Source organism: Cavia porcellus, unplaced genomic scaffold (assembly GCF_034190915.1).
Source record: "Cavia porcellus strain 051 isolate PalLab524CR breed Dunkin Hartley unplaced genomic scaffold, mCavPor4.1 scaffold_4, whole genome shotgun sequence".
NCBI lineage: Eukaryota > Metazoa > Chordata > Mammalia > Rodentia > Caviidae > Cavia > Cavia porcellus.
The window spans coordinates 100,536,850-100,556,776 of record NW_026947487.1 but is presented as its reverse complement, the minus strand read 5'-3'; the positions used below and the strand labels follow the sequence as shown (position 1 = coordinate 100,556,776).

General features: G+C 36.1%; 1 protein-coding gene across 7 annotated transcripts in view; it reads right to left on the bottom strand.

Moving 5' to 3' along the window:
* Positions 1-19,927, bottom strand: part of Nfatc3 (nuclear factor of activated T cells 3) — a 142,218-nt gene that overhangs the window by 40,228 nt on the left and 82,063 nt on the right. For 6 of the 7 annotated variants that reach the window (XM_063247541.1, XM_063247542.1, XM_063247543.1 and 3 more), the window contains exons 4-8: positions 19,714-19,913; positions 16,404-16,576; positions 7,689-7,829; positions 3,772-3,827; positions 1,532-1,658 (exon numbers count right to left, since the gene is read on the bottom strand). In XM_063247541.1, coding sequence (XP_063103611.1) covers positions 1,532-1,658; positions 3,772-3,827; positions 7,689-7,829; positions 16,404-16,576; positions 19,714-19,913 — 697 coding nt within the window. Of the gene's footprint in view, positions 1-573; positions 638-1,531; positions 1,659-3,771; positions 3,828-7,688; positions 7,830-16,403; positions 16,577-19,713; positions 19,914-19,927 lie in introns of all 7 variants that reach the window. The other variant, XM_063247547.1, reaches the window with a different exon arrangement.

The window sequence follows — 19,927 nt, the reverse complement described above, 5'->3', positions numbered from 1 at the left end:
GCATAAGAGTTAAATTAAGGAAGACTATTCCAGAAAAAGGCAGCAGCATCCAGATGTGGTGGCACACACGTAACTCCAATACTTGGGAGATGGAGGCAGGAGGATAGTTGCAAGTTCAAGGCCAGTCTGAACTTGGTCAATTATAATGACTAATGAATTAATATAGAAAAGGGTCACAAAAATACTGTAAGATCACACAGCAAACATTATATGATAACACTATTATTTTCCAGGTATCATCTCAATGATAACTTCTTCATGTAAGCTTTTTCTCAAGCTGTCAGGTTTGGCAAGGAAATTTTGATTTTGAACCTACAGAAATTCTTTTAGAATCCTTCAGTTTTTAATGAGCTAGGTATTTATTTAGTGACTTACTAACTTCTGTTTGTCTCACTAGACTACAAAATTCATGTAAGAAAAGACTGATAGGCCCTGCCACTTTGTACTCTCCATACTAATTAAGTAAAAAAAGAAGAAGAAGAAAAACAAAAAAGAAGTAGCTAACTCAAATCTAGTTTCAAGGATATTATATTCTATTTGTAAATTATCAGCTGGGCATGGTAGCACACACACCTGTAATTCCAGCACTTGAAAGGCTGGGGCAGACAGATTGCTATGAGTTTGAGGCCAGCCTGGACTGCACAGCAAAACCAAAAGAAAAAAAGAGAAAAATATCTGAAATATCTTATTTCCAAATAGTATATTTTCAAAGTTTACGTTTTGAAGTTTTAAAATATCCAACAAATGCGTAACTATTAATTACCAGTACCCTCTCAAATACAAATGTCTGGGCTGGGTGTGGTAGTGTATGCCTGTAACTTCAGCACTCTGGGAGGCTGATGCAGGAGGACTGGAAGCTCAAGTCTGGCTTGGACAATGTGACCAGATTTATCTCAAATTTAAACAAAGGGCTGGGGGTGTATAAAGGCCCCTGCTTCAACCCCAGAGCCCCTTTCCACCATACACACATCAAGTGCTATAAAAAGAGGTATTGGATACCTCCTTTGTTAGTATGTAGCTATAAAACCAGGAACTTTGATATTCATTTGATATTCTCCACAGCCTATAATACGGTTGCTTGTGCAATGGAATTACAACACAAGGGATTTTTTTTTTTTTTGTAGTTTCTTGAAATATCCTACCACTGAGCTACATCCCCAGCCCTAAGATATTTTGGTTGAGTGGATTAAGATGAAGTGGACACGTTGCTTTTCTGTAGGGCTAATGGTGCAAGCACAGTTCACAACATAGGAGCAAACACAAATACTTGCTCTTCCCAAAAATGTTGATGATTCTTGACACATTCTGAGAAGACTTCAAACCTATACTGCATCTCCTAATTTTCTTGTAGTAAATCACTATAAAATAATAAATGACATACCTAATATTTAAAGTCAATACAAATTTTTATTAAGCATGTATGGGTATTCATACAGAGTACAATCATCTATCTTAGGCATTCTAATCTAGGACTCACTGAATAACTTGTTATTCTTGAAAGAAAACTGAGGTAAACTATCACAACTCATACCTGGTGTGTAAGTAAAACGTTGAGACTGGCTTTTTTTCCTCTTGCCATTGCAAAGATAAAAGTGCACCTGCACTGCAGCTGTAACTGCTGGGTTATGATAGGGAGGAACTTCAAGGACAATGTGAGCCTAAGGAGCAGGGAAAGCAAGATTGTGTTACAGTCAGAACTAAAAATAAAATGCACCTGCCAAATTCAGAGAAACTCATGAGCCTAACTGCAAGGCTCTCCCAACATATGTACATTGACTGCTCAATAAGTCATCTAGAGATTTATTATACATGCAGATACTTCACAACTGACTGAGACAAACCTTTAAATCATTAAAAGAAAGACTGCATTTTTGTTTTGAGAAGAGGATTCACTATGCTGCTCAGGCTGATCTCAAACAGTAAGCTCAAGTAATCTTCCTGTTTGAGCTTTCCCAAAGTCAAGATTATAGATATGCACCATCATGCCCAGCTTAGAAATTGCTTTTTACTTATTCAACTGGGTTTCTAGTTGCCTTAAAAATAAAAAATTTTATCATGTATTATGTAGCAATGTAGCAAAATATTTTGCTTTACTGAATATTACAAGTTACTATATAATTTTTGTTTGTTTGTTTGTTTTGAGACAGAGTATTACCATATCCTCCAGGTTGGCCTTGAATGCATGCTGTAACCCAGGCTGGCCTTGAACTCATAGTGATCCTTCTGCCTTAGCCTCCTCAGTGCTGAGATGACAGATGTGTGCTACCACATGCCTGGCCCTACCTTATCTTAACATTCTGGTTGTTAATCATGCTTAATATTTCTCATACTGCACCATGGTTTAGATTACCTATCATACATTTTATATTGAAAATATTCTAAATTCACAATATACAAAATCTATATCCATACTAAAAATAATTTTAGTCAGTGGTGCATGCTTGTAATCCCAGATATTTAGAAGGATGAGGTAGCATGATGGTAAGTGGAGCCTTACCTGGGCAAGTTAATGAGAACCTGTCTCAAATAAATAAGTAAATAAATAAATATAAATATGTAAGAATCCTGGCATGGTGGTGCATTCCTTAACCGTAGCACTTGGGAGACTGAAGAAGGAGGATCATTAATACAAGTCGAAGGCCAGCCTGAACTACATAGTGAGACTTGGTCTCAAAGAAAGGAAAACAACAACAATGACAAGAGCAAAAAATTATCATAAAAAGGGATGGGAAATGTTGCTCAGTAGTACAGTGTGTCCCTGGATTTAATCCTCAGTACCACAAGTCTTATACAGGGAAAGGTGAAAATCTTTATAGTGTCTCACCAAACACAAGCTTCAAACATTGCTTTAGTAAGCACTGAGGTGAGATGGTATCTCTTAGCCCAGAAGAGACTTTTATCTCCATTCCAAAGAATATAAGGACCACAGTTTTCAGTATGGAATTCTGAAAGGCTTAATAAGGTATCTGAGGAGTTAGGTATAGTGTATGTTAAAAATATAAATCACGGCCAGGTATTTAGCTCAGCAGCATAAGCACCTATCTGGCAAGCACAAGGTTGTGAGTTCAATTGCCAGTACAGAAAAAACAGCAACAAAAAGCTACATTATTTTCCTACTTTTTGGCTACTATGTGTGTGTTTTACTAAATTTATTTTGTTTTTTTCAATGAATTAAGATAAATAAAATATTAGTAAGATAATCTATACAATTTTACTTCATTTATTTTTCCCCCCTTCCCCCAGTAATGGGGACTGAACCTAAGGCTTTTGTACTGAGCTAAATTTTCAGATCTTTTTTAATTTTTTATTCTGAGACAGGGTCCCCCTAAGTTGTTAAATTGCTGAGGCTAGACTCAAAAAATTTATGAGTCTTCTGCTTTTGCCTTTTTTGCTTTTTTGTAAGACTGTCTCAATCTGCAGTTCAGGCTAGCCTTGAACTCATTATGTAACCTAGGTTGGTTTCAAACTCACAGTAATCCTCCTGCCTCAGCCTCTCAAGTGCTGGGATTACAGGCATCTGCTTTAAACTTCTTTAACCTTTCAGAGAGCTGGGCTCATAGGTATGTGCCACAACTCTGACAAATTTTTCTTTCTAATATATAAAACAGAAAGACACATTTATTTCTCCTAATCTTTAATTTTAAAACTTTTTAAAAATTCTAATTTACTTTTTAAATTTCTCAATATTCTTGTCTATATCATAAAGCAGCATTATTTAATTTTCTCATAAGATTGTTGCATATTTCTTAAGAATTAAGGCAAACTTCTTACCCCTTGGCATTTTTCTTTGATTATTTTCCCTTCTACTTCCCATTGAGGTCGTCCATCTATTGAAAGAAACAATTAAAAGCAATTCAAGTCAGAAACCACATAAAACAAATCTCATGCACACAGTATCACATTTACGTCAAAAAAAATCTTTTTCTCACTGATTTCCAATATGAAAAGAAAGTGTAATAACAGAGAAAACAGAGACAGACTTCAGGCCAACTACTTTAATCTACTCATCTATTTAAGTGATACTTGGAAGCTCTCTGGGAGCAGCCCAACAAGTGGTGAGCAACTTAACCTGTGTGCCTCAAGTGATGAGAAGCCCCTCCCTCACCATGTAACCCATTCCATTTTTGAAATATAATTAGTGGTTGATCATATGTTCAAGGGAAAACCAAATGACTCAAAAACAGATGTGTTTAAACAGTGAAGAAAGATGGAATGTTTCATTAAACTTACTTTGACATTTAGAAATATAAATTCCTCTCTAAATCAGTAAGAAAATGAAAAACTTGATGGAAAAAAACAGGCAACAACACAAAAAAGGAAACATCAAAGGTCTATAAAAACAATAGGCCAGGGGGCTTGCCTGGCAAGCTTGAAGTCCTGAGTTTAATTTCCAGTATTCCCCTCAAACAACAACAACAAAACAACAACAACAAAAAACCCCAACAAAACCATAGGCCATGCATGATGGTGCACACCTGTAATCCCAACACGGAAGGCTGAGGCATGAGTTTGAGGCCAGCTCGAGCTCCATTAACAAGTTCAAGGCCAGCCTACCCAGTGAGACCTTGTTTTAAATGAAACGAAACAAAACAAAACAAAACAAAACCAATAAAATAGATACCAGGAAAGTTCAGACCCAAACTTTAAGATTTCATTTTACCTCTATTAATTAACCAAATTTTAGAATGATGACATTCTTGCCTATGTCCACAAGGTGATAAGAACCAGAATGTTCACAGCAGCACTATTAGCCACTGTTCAATGTCTAGTAAGAGAAAGGATAATAAAATGTAGTATACATTCATACAGTAAAAAACTATATAGTAGCAAATGTGAAACAATTTCAGTTACATGGATTAATGTAGATCAATCTTAAAACATTTAATGTCGACCGCTGAAAAAAGCAGTCTTTTAGAAAAAAATGTGTCATATTATAGGCAGTCCCCCAAACAGGAAAACCCATAAACTACAGCTATAAAGAAAATCAAGGGATCTGCTTAAGAAGAGGGCAGCAAGAAGTCTTTAAATTGTTCTTAAACTGGGAATGTATGATTTGCTTTCCTTATTTTAAAATTGTTACAATTTAGGTATACATAATGATCACATTCATCATAGGGAATTTGTACCTGTACACACTGTATCTTGATACCTTTATCTTTTCAGAGGTCCTGATATAACTCATATATTATACATTTAATTCTTTAGAACAATATAATGCAAATCAGGCATGATAACACATGCCTGGAATCCCAGAGCTCTGCAAGGCTGAGGTAGGAGGATCACAAATATAAGTCTAGTCTAGGCAATTTATTAACTTAGTGAGATGCTGGCCCAAAATTAAAAAATCAAAAAATGTGTTGGGCACATAGCTTAGTGTGAATTCCCTTGGGTTCAATCCTCAGTACACATAAAGAAAAAAACTAAACAAAACCAAACAAACAAGATAGAGTTTGCTAGTATATTCACAAAGTTATACAATAATTATCAGGAACCTGCCCAAGAGTCCCAATTGTCAATCTCAAGAATGTGGCAAGAAAAATTAAAAAACAGAGACAAGTATCATAGTCCAACAATGGCTGGAAAGTTAAGGTTTCTGTATTTGACCTCTCCACTCCCAAAGCAACCATTATTTATTAGCTGTGTACAATGACAGATAAGACTAGCAAAGGATTCCAATCATCCAAGACTCCAACTCCCAGAGAGCACTGATAAGATTAATCTTATGTTTAGAAAGTGTCTGGACCCGGAGTATAATCCTGAGATGACCTAAGAATATGATGATGATGTTATGTTTAGAAGAGCCAATGGGAAATCTCAAATAGGTGGTATCAATAATCCCAATTCTTCCTTTTATCCCATCGGGAAATACGCAAAACCAGGCACTTTGAATTTGTGGTCCCCAACAAATAATCACCAGTAATTGAAGGTAATTTTCACTTACTTCAAAAGAAACATGTAAAGATCAGCAGTTACTCCAGTTAACAATTCCCTCCAACCACTGGCAACTATAAGCTACTTTCTATCTGCAGATTGCTTTTACGGACATTTTATGTAAATGGAACCATATAACAAACAGCCTTTCAGTGTGTGTGTGTGTTTTACTGGGAACTGAAGCACTGAGATACATCCCCAATCTTTATTCTTTTAAATTTTATTTTTCTTTATTTTTGAGACACAGTCTTGCTATGTAGATCGTTAGCCTTGAACTTACCATGTAGCAGAGTCTGTACTTGAACATGTCTAGAATCTGCAACAATCTTCCTGTCTCAGCCTTCCAAGTGCTAGGGTAAGAGGCATGTACCACTACACCTGGCCCTTATTTACTTTCTGAGCCAGGGGTTCTAATTTGTCCACGTGGAACCTGAATTTATGAACCTCCTGCCTCGGCCTCCCTAAATGCTGAGATTATAGGCATGTGCTACCATCCCTGACTTATATGTGGTCTTTTGTGCTGACTTTTTTCTTTTTGAGACAGGCTCTCACCATGTAGCCTAGGCTGGCCTCAAACTTGTGGAAAACGTCCTGCTTCAGCCTCCTGAATGCTGGGATTACAGGCGTGCACTACCATACCTCCATACCTGGCTCGTGTTGGCTTTTTTTTTTTTTTTTTCTTTCTGAGACAGGGTCTTGCTATGCAGTTCAGGCTGGCCTTGAGCTCTTGAGCTCACTTTGTAGCCCAGGCTGGTCTTGAACTCGCAACGATCCTTGTGCCTCAGCCTCTCGAGTGCTGGGATTACAGGCATGAGCCACCAAGCCAGCTTCGGGTTGGCTTCTTATTTATTTATTTTTATTTTATTTTATTTTATTTTATTTTTTTTTGGTCTTTTTTCGTTTTTATCGGTACCAGGGATCGAACTCACGACTGCCTGCTTGCAAGGCAGGTGCTTATGCCGCTGAGCTAAATCCCCAGCCCCCGGGTTGGCTTTTTAAAGTAGTACAATATCAAGGTTCATCCATGTTGCATCATGTACATTAGTTTTTATGCCTATTAATATCCAACTATATGAACATATTAGATTTTGTTTATTCATTAATTAGTAAAGACATGGTTTGTTTCCATTTGTAGCTATTATGAATGTTTCCATAAACACTCATATTTATGTTTTTATGTGGTATGTTTTTAATTCTCTTTAGTATATACATATAAGAATAGAAATGCTCAGAGAATTCCTCTGTTTTTAAGGGATCCTTAAAGAGGTGGGTTTTTTTGGTTTTGTTTTGTTTTTTGGAGACAGGGTCTCTCTATGCAGTTCATGCTAGGCTTGGGCTCACTTTGTAGCTAGTTCGTCTCCAACTTGCAACAATCCTCTTGCCTCAGCCTCCCAAGTGCTGGGATTACAGAAGTGCACCATCACACCTGGCAAGAGATTTTTTTTTCTTGAAAGAGGACCTCTCTATGTAATTTAAACTGGCCTTGAACTCACAATATAGCCCACGCTGGCCTCATACATGCAGTGATTCTTCTGCCTCAGCCTCCAGAATGCTAGGATTACAAGTATGCACCATCACACCCAACTGGAGAATTTGACATTTACACGAAAATTTAATAAATGTTTGGTTTACAATGAAATCCAGGATATAAATGAGCTTAGGAAATCTATGTTACGATTAATGTTACTGAAATACCTAAAAGATTTAGTACATCCTTGTGCCCCTTAGATTGAAGTCAATCAACTTATATTATTTACCTTGTCCTTTTTCAAGAAAAATGATTTTGGATTCTGGAAGAAAATTAGACCCAGTCACAATCATTTCATGGCCTCCATTTACAGGACAGCTGCTGATACTATACTTCTCAATATGAGGAAGTTCTTGAGCAGATCGCTGGGCTGTTTTTTTATGAATCGAGAAAAAAAAAAAGTTAGTTCAAAATATTTCACATATAAACTCAGGCTATAAAATAAAAGTAAAAGTTGACTTTGAGATTAATTCAGATTTTAAAAATTCAAACGAGTAGTAACAATTTTTACTAAAAGAACAAAGTACTCTAGAAAACAAGACAACTATATTAAATTGATATAATTTTAAAATTATTTGTCTTAGACTGTAACTGTAAAATAGTATTTTCAACTTGATATTGACTCCTACACATCGATTTTTCTTTTTTTTGGTACCAGAAATCGAACTCAGGACCTCGCAACTGCCACGCACTGCCTCTCTGAGGAATAGCCCCAGCCTTGTTTTCTTCTTTGTAGTTTAAATCTTTTTTTTCTCCTTGTGATGAGAAGTTGAACTCAGCACTTTGTGCATGCTAGGAAAGTACTCTACTACTAAACTACAACTCACCTCTAATTTAAATCTTTAAAATACTTTTCCATGCAACTACTTGTTAAAAATGTATAAATCTAACTATAAAGTCAAGTAAATTAAAAGTACATAATTATGTATGTACAACTAAGCTAAGACAAACTAGAAAAGATGGGTCAAACGTGTAATTCCAGCATTTGGGAGGCTGAGGCAGGACTGTTGCAAATCTGAGGTCAGCCTCAGATTTGTATTGAACGACAGAGTGAGATTTGCTTTCCAAAAATTAAATTTAAAAATAAAATTAAATTTAAAAATTAATTTAAAAAAGAGAGAAGAGTATAAATATCTAACAGGTGACTTGGCAAGTGACTCTTGGCTATCAAGAAAATACAACATCATTGCAACATCTGGATCCAATTTGGACAATTTTCTGAATAAATAATTTAAATCTAACATTGAATTCTTTGTTTTGTTTTAAAACATGGTATTGTTATGCAGTCCAGGTTGGCTTAGAACTTTTGGCAATCCTCCTGCAACAACCTTTCAATTGCTGGGATAACAGACATGTTTACTATGCCCAGTTTAACATGCTGAATTCAATACTGAATTTTAAAAAATGATTAAATATTTCTTAGTGACCATACATTCTGAACCTTTATAAGACACACAGAATATAATCTATTTGTCTTAGTGTACAGGGTCATTATTTACATGATCAATTTTTATAACATATTTTTGGTGCCCCCCTTATTCTGATATTAACAGAGTCGAAACTGTTATATTTTCTAGAGATTCTATTTAGGGTTTTTCCTTCTTTTTTCTTTTTGAATTTTTTGGGACAGGGTCTCACTATGCTGTTCAGGTTATTCTTGAATACTATGTGGCTTTTGTGGCGATCCTTTTGCCTCAACTTCCCCGGTGCTGCTATTCCAGACATGAATCACCATACTTGGTCTTCTTTTCTTTTTTTAGTTTGTTGGGATTTAAACTGTAGAAATCATTTATTTTGATCATTTAGGTTCTCTAATGGTTTCTTGTTGACAAATGTCTATAGATACATAGGTTTCTCTCCAAATTAAAGTTGATTTGTACTCTGTTCTGCATGTTTAGAAAATGGGTCTCGGGGCTGGGGATTTAGCTCAGCGGCATAAGCACCTGACTTGCAAGCAGGCAGTTGTGAGTTCAATCCCCGGTACCGATAAAAAAACAAAAAGACAAAAAAAAAAAAAAAAAAAAAAAAAGGGTCTCCTTTTAGTCTCAGTACAAGGGTGCAAAATGGTGGCTTTAAAGGTCAACTATATTTTGTTAAGCTAGCATAGTATAGGCACTTTAAAGAAATTTATTGTTGGGGCTGGGGATTTAGCTCAGCGGCATAAGCGCCTGCCTTGCAAACAGACAGTCGTGAGTTCGATCCCCGGTACCGATAAAAAAGAAAAAGACAAAAAAGAAAAAAAAAAAGAAATTTATTGTTTTCTGTTGTTTGTTTTGGTACTGGGAATTGAACTGAGGGCATTGAGCGTGCCAGGAAGGTGCTGTGCTGCTAGGGCTATGCCTCCAGCCCACTTTAGAGAAATTTAAACTTGAACACTTTTAGTCTTAAGGAAAGCAAGTACTCTCAGTTTGCTAAGGCAGCTGTCTTTTCTATGTAATAGCCACAAAAAGTATATGAACTGGGATCCTAAATCACTCAAAGAGAGAGAGCAGACACTGTCTCAGGTGATGGGTCTAGAATTTAGGATCAATTACTACTTGGTGTGTACCAAATACCAACCTAGATCTTACAAAATATTCAACTCTATTGTTCTAAATGGCTCACAGAGAAGAGGCAAAAAAATAAGCAATGACTGCTGTAGGGAGCAGACCAACTCAGGTTTTAGGCACCATATTTAAGGGAGAAACTGGCTTTTATAGATATGTTAAGAAATAGAAAAAATGTGTTCACAGTTGGTGTAGCCATACTAAAAAATCATGCATGTAATAAACGTAGTATTTTTGAATAATAATATGGAAAAGTGTCTGTCATAGTGTAAGTGAAAATAGTAAAATATAAAATTTATCAAATTACATTCAATTTTAAAAGCACTGTGTGTGTGTGTGTATATATATATATATATATATATACACACACACAAACACAAATATATATATATATATTTTTTTTCTTCCCCAAAGAAGGGCTAATTTAATGTTTTACAAAAGGGCCAAAACATAAAGCACTCAGGAAGCTGAGGCAAGAGGATTATTCCAAATCTGAGGCCAGACTGAACTACACAGTAAGACCCTGTCTTCAAAAAAAAAATTAAAAAATTAAAAAAGAAAAAAAGAAAAGAAAGCTGGGTGTAGTGGCTCACAATTGTAATTCCAGCATTTGGAAGGCTGAGGCAGGAGGATCATTGTGAGTTCAAGACCAGCCTAGGCTACAAAGTGAGCTCAAGGCCAGCCTGAACTGCATAGAGAGATCCTGCCTCAAAAAAAAGAGACAAAACAGGGGCTGGGGATTTAGCTCAGCAGCAAAAGTACCTGCCTTGCAAGCAGGCGGTCGTGAGTTCGATCCTGGTACCGATAAAAATGAAAAAGACAAAAAAAAAAAAAAAAAAGACAAAAAAGAAGAGGGATCAAAGAACTGAATACTAAAGCAGAAACAAACTGCTGGAAAATAAAATACTCTCAAGGCAGAGGCAAGGTTTGAACAGAACTCTGGTTGTACAGGAAATAGTACCAAGAATCAACAAATCAGATTATATCAAATTAAGAAGCATTTTTGTTTATTTTTTTGAAATAAGGTCAGGCTGGCCTATATAATTCAGGCTGGCCTTGAATCAGTATGCAGCACAGGCTGGCCTCAAAATCACAGCAAACAAGTGTTGAGATTATAGGCATGCGCCATGATGTGCAGCACTAAAATTAAAGCTTTTGCACAGCAAAGGAAACAACTAACAGAGTGAAGAAACAACCTACAGAAAGGAAACAAATTTCTATCACCTAGTACTCAGACACAGGACTAATATCTAGAATATAAAGAACCAGAAGAAAAAAACAGACTATCAAAGACCCAGTCAAAACAATGGGCAAGTGAAATAAACAGACATTTCACAGCCAACAAACACAAGAAGAAATGTTCAAAATTGTTAGCCATTAGTGAAATGCAAATTAAAATAACACTAAGATTCCATCTTATTCCAGACAGAAAAGGTATCATCAAGAAATCAAATAATAACAAGTACTAGAAAGGCATTAGGGGGAAAAGAAACCTACATTGATGGCAGTAATACAAATTACTTCAACCACTATGGAAATTAGTGTGGCGATTCCACTAAAAATTAAAACTAGAAATTCCATTTGACCCAGCTAATCCCCTTCTAGATATCTCTAAATAAAGGCATCGTATTATAGTGTCAGATACATAACTATGTTTATAGCAGCACAATTCATAATGCTCAATGTTTTGGTTTTTTGTTTGTTTTGATCTTTTTGAGACAGGGTCTCATTATGCAGTTTAGGCTAGCCTTGAGTTCATTTTGTAACCCAGGCTCATCTCAAACTCACCATGATCCTCTTGCCTCACCCTCCTGAGTGCTGGGATTACTGGTGTGCATCACCATACCCAGTTTAAATAATAGCTCACACTTGAAAGCAGCCTCTAAATCCATCAATAGATGAATTGATAAAGAAAATGTGGTATTTACACATAATGAGAATACGATTCTGCTATAAAGAAAAGATAAATGAGTCATTTGTAGGAAAATGGATGCACCTTGAGACTATGTTAATAAATCAGACATAAAAGCTTAAATAACATGGCTTCTCTTATGAGAAACAAAATATTATATAAAGAACAAAATAAAAGACAGATAATAGAAAGTGGGGAGATAAACCTTTCTCAAATGGGGGGCATAAAGATAAGGGGGAGGGAGGGAACAGGGATAAAAATGAAGAATTAAAATGTATTATGCACATGTACCAACTCCACCCTAGAAATGTAAACATTATGTACTGTAAACATGTACCAAGCAAAAAAGGATTAAAAGTGACTATATCTAAGGAATGATACAAAAGAAATTAACATAATTCTTTGTGTTTTGCTACATTTTCTATATTCCTAATAATAATTAGATTTTTTTTTGAGCTTCTATTTTTATAATTTTTTTTTTCCTTTTTTCTGGTATCAGGCATCGAACTCACAACCGCTTGCTTGCAAGGCAGGTACTTATGCCGCTGAGCTAAATCCCCAGCCAGATTTTTTTTTTTTGGGTCCTGGGGATCACACTCATGACCTTGTACTTGCCAAACAGGTGCTTGTGCCACTGAGCTAAATCCCCAGCCCTAATAATCAGATATTAATGTCATGAACATTAACAAAAAATTACAATCAACTTGGCACTGTGTTACACATCTCTAATCTCAGCCACTAGAGAGGATGAGATAGAAAGATTATAAATTTGAGGTCAATGAGACCTTTCTTTTTTTTGTCTTTTTAAATTTAATAACATGGTTGTCAATCCTATACACTTAAACATACATACAGTTACCCGTATCTTCATTTATGTTTAGATTAAACAAACTAAAGCAGGTTAAAATCATTCTGAACAAAGAACAGTATTGCTGGATTTCACATCGTGACACTCCATGATCAGCACTGGGTACTGTAGTGTCTTTTTTTTTGTAAATTTAATTTAAAGAAAGACTAAACAAAACAGAAAATGGATAGAAATAATACATACTTTCAAAGAAAAAAATAAACAGTAAGAAATCACTAGTTGAAGATTACAGATTGTCTCTTACAAATATTCAAGATACTAAAGTGGAGCTTATAAAGTGGGGATTCAAACAGTGAGATTGCAACCAGTTCTGTTCAACTATCCAACAAAAACTTAGAAATATGGTTATCAATCCTGTACACTTAAACATATATGGAATTATCTATATCTTCAATTATGTTGACATTGAATAAACCCAAGCAGGCTAATATCATTCTGAACAAAGAATAATACTATTGCTGGGTTTCACATTATGACACTCCAGGATCAGCACTGAATTTTTTTTTTTGTCTTTTTCCTTTTTATCGGTACCAGGGATCGAACTCACGACTGTCTGCTTGCAAGGCAGGCACTTAGGCCACTGAGCTAAACCCCCAGGCCCAGCACTGGATATTTTAATGTCTCTTTTTCTTTAAAGTATCTGTTCATTTTATCATGTGTCATATGATCAGTTCTCATGAACTGTTTACAGATTCTACACATGTATGAGTCTTAACATGTATTTTCATCCTTTCTATATTAGAGGGAGAAACAAAACAAAGCAAGGCAAAACAAAACATATTCCTATAAACACATGAAACAAAACAAACATATAAGACCGTTGTACAAAGAGTTCTACCATGGTTTCTGTGTTGTTTCTTGTTGTCTCCAATAGAATTGGCTGTATCATCAGAAATAGTGTAATTGAACGTATCAGTAGATAACAGTATTAATAAAAACACAACTTTGTATATAGTACAGAACTTCAAAAACCAGCAGTTATCAAACCAGAATGTGTATCGTAGAGTCTTGTCATCTTCAGTGTAGCTGCCTATACTCTCAGACTTGATACTAACAATAATATCAGTTTTGAATAAAGTCTTCTCTGTCTCATTTCTGTTATGCTCTTTTTTTGCCATCAGTTGTCTGCTTATCTTCTTCATTCTGTTTTCTGCTCTACTCACTGAGGCCTCTCTGCCACTGTTCCTGGAATCCTAGTACTTTTCTCTCCCTTTAGAACGCCTGGATATTCTCTGTTGAGTTGGATTGGTGGTTGCAAATTTCCCAAGTTCCACTTTGTCTTGGAAGCATCTTGTTTCTCCATTAATTTCTCGAGATAGTTTAGCAGGTTATATCAATCTGGGTTGGAGGTTATTTTCTTTCAGGGCTTGGAATATTTCACTCCAGGCTTTTCTTGATTTGATGGTTTGTGTCGAGAAGTCTGCTGTTATTCTAATGGGATGTAGGTTATCCATTTGTCTCTAACAGCTTTTAATATTCTGTTCTTATATTGAATTTCTGTGATCTTGATTATTATATGCCTGGGTGTAGCTCTGTTTTGGTTGTAGGTGGCTGGAGTTCTATATGCCTCATATATCAGAATATCATTTCCTTTTCCTATGTTTGGGAATTACCTTTGTGAATAACCTTTGTAGTTCCTTTGTTTTGTAGTACCTTTGTGAATAACCTTTGTACCCCAGCTTCTCACATTCTTTATTCTCAAGTTATGGATCCTTTTGTCATCTTCTAGCCTTGTGTATTGTTACTGCTTGTTTCCTTGTTGTTTTAAAAAAGTTTTCCCTTTCATACTCCTACATTGCAAAATTGTCCTCCAGTTTTAATAATCTATCCTTAGTTTCTTTCAAGCTGATTTGCCATCTTTCCATAGAGTTTTTAATTTCCTGGTGATCACTTTGAATCTCCTTCATGTATTCTATATTTTTTTTATATTCTTAACATTGAATGGTTCTCTCCTGTGTTTGAGTTCCTCCCTTCTTCCATCTGTGTCTGCTTGAGGGGTGCTTAGTATCTCTTTTATTAATCTTCTTATTTCTTGCTTTATTTGGCTAAATATTTCACTTTGAACTCATCTATGAGGTCCTGAATATATCTCTTTATGTCCACTGGCGCTGCGTCTGATATTGTATGTTTGCTGTTCTCATTCTCCTTTATATTTACCTGTCCTGGGTCAATGTTCTCAGGGTTGGGGCTTGGGGACTTTTTGTTGTTGCTTCCTCTTCCCATCTTTTTTGCTTCTTTCAGAAGGCCCCAGTTGCTTTCTTTGTTGGAAATTCTTCCAAAGTGCTCTGGCTAGATGACCCTTTACATTGCAATGTGCTAGTGCGTTGGAGACAGAGACAGCGTATGCCGGCCCCTCCCCTCCAGATCAGTCAAGCTGCTGTGGCCTGCACTACTGTATTACTTTGCACCACCTCCCCTCCGGGCCAGCCAAACCTCTGAGGCTTCACTCGAGACTTTTCTTGTCTTTTTTCTTTTTTTTTTCCCCTTGAGAAAGGGTTTCTCTATATAGTTCAAGGTGGCCTTCAACTCATTATGTAGCCCAACCTGGCCTCAAACTTACGGTGATCCTCCTGCCTCAATCTCTCTAGTCCTGGAATTACAGGTATATAGAACCGTGCCTAGACCTTCCTAGTTTCAAGATAAAAAATAAAAGGCTCAGTAGCACAACTGGCAAGTACAAGGTCCTGAATTGATTCATGATACCAAAAAAACAAAAAACTTGAGAGAAGATAAAAAATAAAAGAGGTCAGGTAACCCATTGGGACCCCTTTTTCTGTCTTTGTCTCAAACAGAAGCTTGCTTTCTATCAATAAATATATTCTGCTCTGCTCTTAACCTGTTTTTTTTTTTTTTTTTTTTTTTTTTTAGTCTAGGAATCTAACTCATTGGTAGAGGGTTTGCTTCAAAAATGCAAACCCCTACTACTAAAGAAAATCATTTTAGAGCAATATCATCTAAAAAACTCAAACTACTCTAAACTTAATTAACTTTGTTAAAAAAAACAGAGACATGTCTATACATACACAGAACACTGGCAGGATAATTAAGAAGCTGGTAATAATGTGCTTCTAAGAACAACTGGCTGACTTGGAAATTTACTTTTTACTCAGTATTCTTCTTTGGGGGTGGGCAAGGCGGATATCCCCAGGGCTAGGCAAGTATCCTATCACTGAACAACATCCTCAACCCTTTTAAATTTCATGTTGGCTCATTTCCATATGACAAAAGCAAACCAACAATCCAGAATGTAAGTCTCAGTTTATACTTTTGTTCAGGGGTCAGGGGAGTATTGGGAATTGAACCTAGGACCTCATGTCTCCTAGGCAAGCAATCTACTACTAAGGTACAGCCTCAGCATTCTACTAATACTTACCCACCCCCAGTACTGATCCCAGCCTTTCTTTTCTAATTTAAATTTTTGAGACTGGGTCTTGTTAAATTGTCCCTCTTGAGCACAAAGTTGCAATCCTTCTACCTCAGCCTCCCCTGGTGCTGAGTTTACAAGCATGTACCACCACACTAGGCTTCAGTCTATACTTCTAATGCACACATTACATCACAAACAGAAAAAAAAACTACTTTAAATAAATTCTTCAAGCATTTCATACATTTACTTACAGCACTCAACAGGTATAGAAGCTATCTGCAGAGAAAGAACTTTTCCACTGGGCTGTGGGATGTGTACACGAAATACAAGTCGTACTCTAGTATTTTTTCTGCCAATATCAGTTTCTCCTTTTCGAAGTTCTATATCTGAATTGCGGAGTTTCAAAATACCTGCACAGTCAATACTAATGAGAAAAACACAAAAATTGTATTTATCAACTGATAATCAGTGGTTCTAAACAATTCAATTACAAAGATACACACTGCCAACTTTGTTAGGGAAGAACTTCCTTCCTAAAATCAGGTCAAAAAGGTATGTACATTAAAAAAAAGATGTCTACAGTTGTCTTAAATCACAAAATACAGCCAGGCATGGTGGTACATGCTTGTTACAAATCCCAGCACTTGGAGGGTTGAGGCAGGAGGATCACTGCAGATTCAAGACCAGACCTGGCTACAAAGTGAGTTCAAGGCCAGCCTAAATTGCATAGTGAGACTGTTTCCAAAAAAACCAAAAACACAAAATGAAAATAAAACAAAAAGGCAAAATTCCCTAATGAGATATTCATATGCAGTAATGAAAATAGAAATTCTCCTTAAAACTACAACTATGTGGGGTGTGGTGGTATATGCTTACAATCTCAGCATTTGGGAGGTCAAGACAGAAAAATTGCTGTGAGTTCAAGGCCAGCCTGAACTGGAATGAGAACTATCTCAAAAAGCCTTAAAGCAAAACAAAATAAAACAGGCCAATCATTTTTTGTTATTTAGGTCAGAATATAACATTGCCACATCAAAGGTTTTTTTTGTTATATTGCAGTACCAGGAATTTAAGGAAGGGAATTGTTAGTATGTCTCTAGCTCTTTTTAAGTTGCCTAGATACCCCTGAATTTATAGTTTTTCTGCAATAGCCTCCTGAATAGCTGGCAAATATATACTGCCACACTATGAAGCTCAGCCTGTCCTCAAGTTCACAGCAAACCTCCAGTCTCTGTCTCCCCATTGCTGGGATTACAGGTGTGCACCACCATGCCCATTTGACAATGGTATTTCTGGAGTTTTGTCTTTTGTGATCTGATCCAAGCAAAGCAGTAAATGTTAAGTATAGGCGAAGACATGACATAAATCATGACTGTTAGGTCTATTCTATATGCTGGCACATGGTAGATGGAAGAGGCACCTATGTTCAGATTTCATTGTTTTACTTTTTTTACACTATTTTGGATTTGAACCACACAGTATATTAGCCATTGCTATTTCCCTAATTATTTTGTTACAAAATTTTTATTTTTTCTTTTTTTTCCTACGTCTTCAAGGAAGCAGAATGCTTTTATTTTCTTTATTAATATGTACTTGGCTGGGTGTAGAGGCACATGCCTGTAATCCCAGCACTCAGGAGGCTGAGGCAGGAGAATCTTGCAAGTTCAAAAAGACAAAAAAAAAAAAAAAAAAAAAGTACTCATATTATAGTAAAATAAAGTTTTTCAGACACTCCCCATATTTCCCCCAAATAACATCTAGCTGAAAATAACATCTACCTGCTTTACAGAGTAGCCACTAAACAAAGAGAATAGTGACGGCAGGTAAGGCAAGGACAGGCTGACTGAGGCTGGCATTTTGATCTCTAGTTTTCCAGGCTGATTATTTTCCAGCCAAGTCTCATTTCTAGGGAAAGAGAGTCTTTTTGTTTTCAATGATTGGCTTATATATTACTTATAGTAGAGAGAATATTAGGCATTTTACAAATATAAATACAAGTAAGGCCAAGAAAACAGAAACAAAAAAAAATTAAAGTAGAGGGAAAAATATACCCTAAACCTAGGTTCTACATTATTTTCAGCTAGGGTTTTGCTATGTAGTTCAGATGGGCCTTGAGCTCACTACATAGCCCAGGCTGTCTTAGAACTTGCAGTGATCCTCTTGCCTCAACCTCCCAAGTGCTGGGATTGTAGGTGTGCACCACTATGTATACATAACTACAAATTACTATTAATTACTATAATTGAGCTTGACCATGAACTTCCTAAAAACCAACACAAAAAGTAAATGAAAATAGTTTTTATATGTTTTTTATTGTCTGACAGAGCAAAACTTCCAGGTCATTAGGAAACACCAACTTTTTTCACTCAAGTTTAAAAGAGTCTTTGTATATACGTAGTAACAACCAATCTAAAAATATCAAGAATTTTAGTAGTGGTTTTCACACTTAGGAGGATGAAGATCATTTGAGACTGAGTATTCATATGGCTATTTCTTATATGAAGAAGCATAATAAGCTTCTGGCAATTTTCTAACTTGGTTTGGCTTTGACTATCCTAAGGAATGTGTGGACACCCACCCCTACGCTATCAATTTTTTGAGTTTTTAGAAAAAGGTTTAAAGCTGAGTTTTAAATTTTCCTCTACAGTTCACTAACCATATGTCCAAATGCTTCTGATGCTTCATAGAAAAAGATCCTAAAGCAAAAAGCAAGAAGACTATTTGCAGTCTCATTCAAAGGCTAGCCATATCACATTTTTTGGGCAATGGATGATGCCTGAGAGCGAAGTCAAAAGTCTTCCTTGGGGCTGGGGGTTTAGCTCAGCGGCATAAGCACCTGCCTTGCAAGCAGGCGGTCGTGAGTTCGATCCCCGGTACCCATAAAAAAATGAAAAAGACAAAAAAAAAAAAAAAAAAAAAAAAAAAGTCTTCCTTAAGGATACTTAATAATTAAAATTGTATTGCAATCATTTACTGTATGCTCTATTAATAAATTGTAATTAACAGTGAAAAATCCACATTTTTTTTTTATCACCCATAATAATGTCTGGCTAGTAGTATAGCGCCCACAATGGTTTGCTGAGTGAATTTTCTTTTTTGAAATATGCTACCTCCCCTGGCAGTGTGCTACAATTATTTACATAGTATCATTCAGTTAAGCCAGGCATGGTAGCACACACCTGGTGATCCTAGCACTCGAAAGACTGAGGCAGGCATATCATTGTGAGTTCGAGACCAGTCTGGGCTACAAAGTGAGCCTAAGGCCAGCCTGAACTGCACCCTGTCTCAAAAAAAAAAAAAAAAAAAAAAAAAAAAAAAAAAAAATTCAGTCAATTTAGAATTATGATTGATTGATTGGGTTTTTTTTTTTTTGTTTTTTTTTTTTGAGACAGGGTCTTGCTATATAGTTCAAGGCTGACCTTGAACTTGTGGCAATCCTGCCTCATGGGATTACAGGTGTGTACCACCACACTATGTTATTTTATTTTTATACTAAAAAATATATTTTTTGAAATTCAGGAAAAGAAACAAATGCACACTTTGAGGTATGTTTCAAGATACCTGGCTGACATATTATTTTCAGGAAGAAGTGGAATTTCTAGAACTTTTGTGCTGGCAATTATTATTTCTTGGCTTGCAGTAGCAACTGTCTTTCCAGTGATTCGATGCACCTGGTAAAATGCATGAGGTCGTAAATATCGATCATCTGCTGTTCCAATAAACATCTGTAGATTTATCGGCTTTTCACTATAGCCCAGGAGCTAATTAGGAAGAA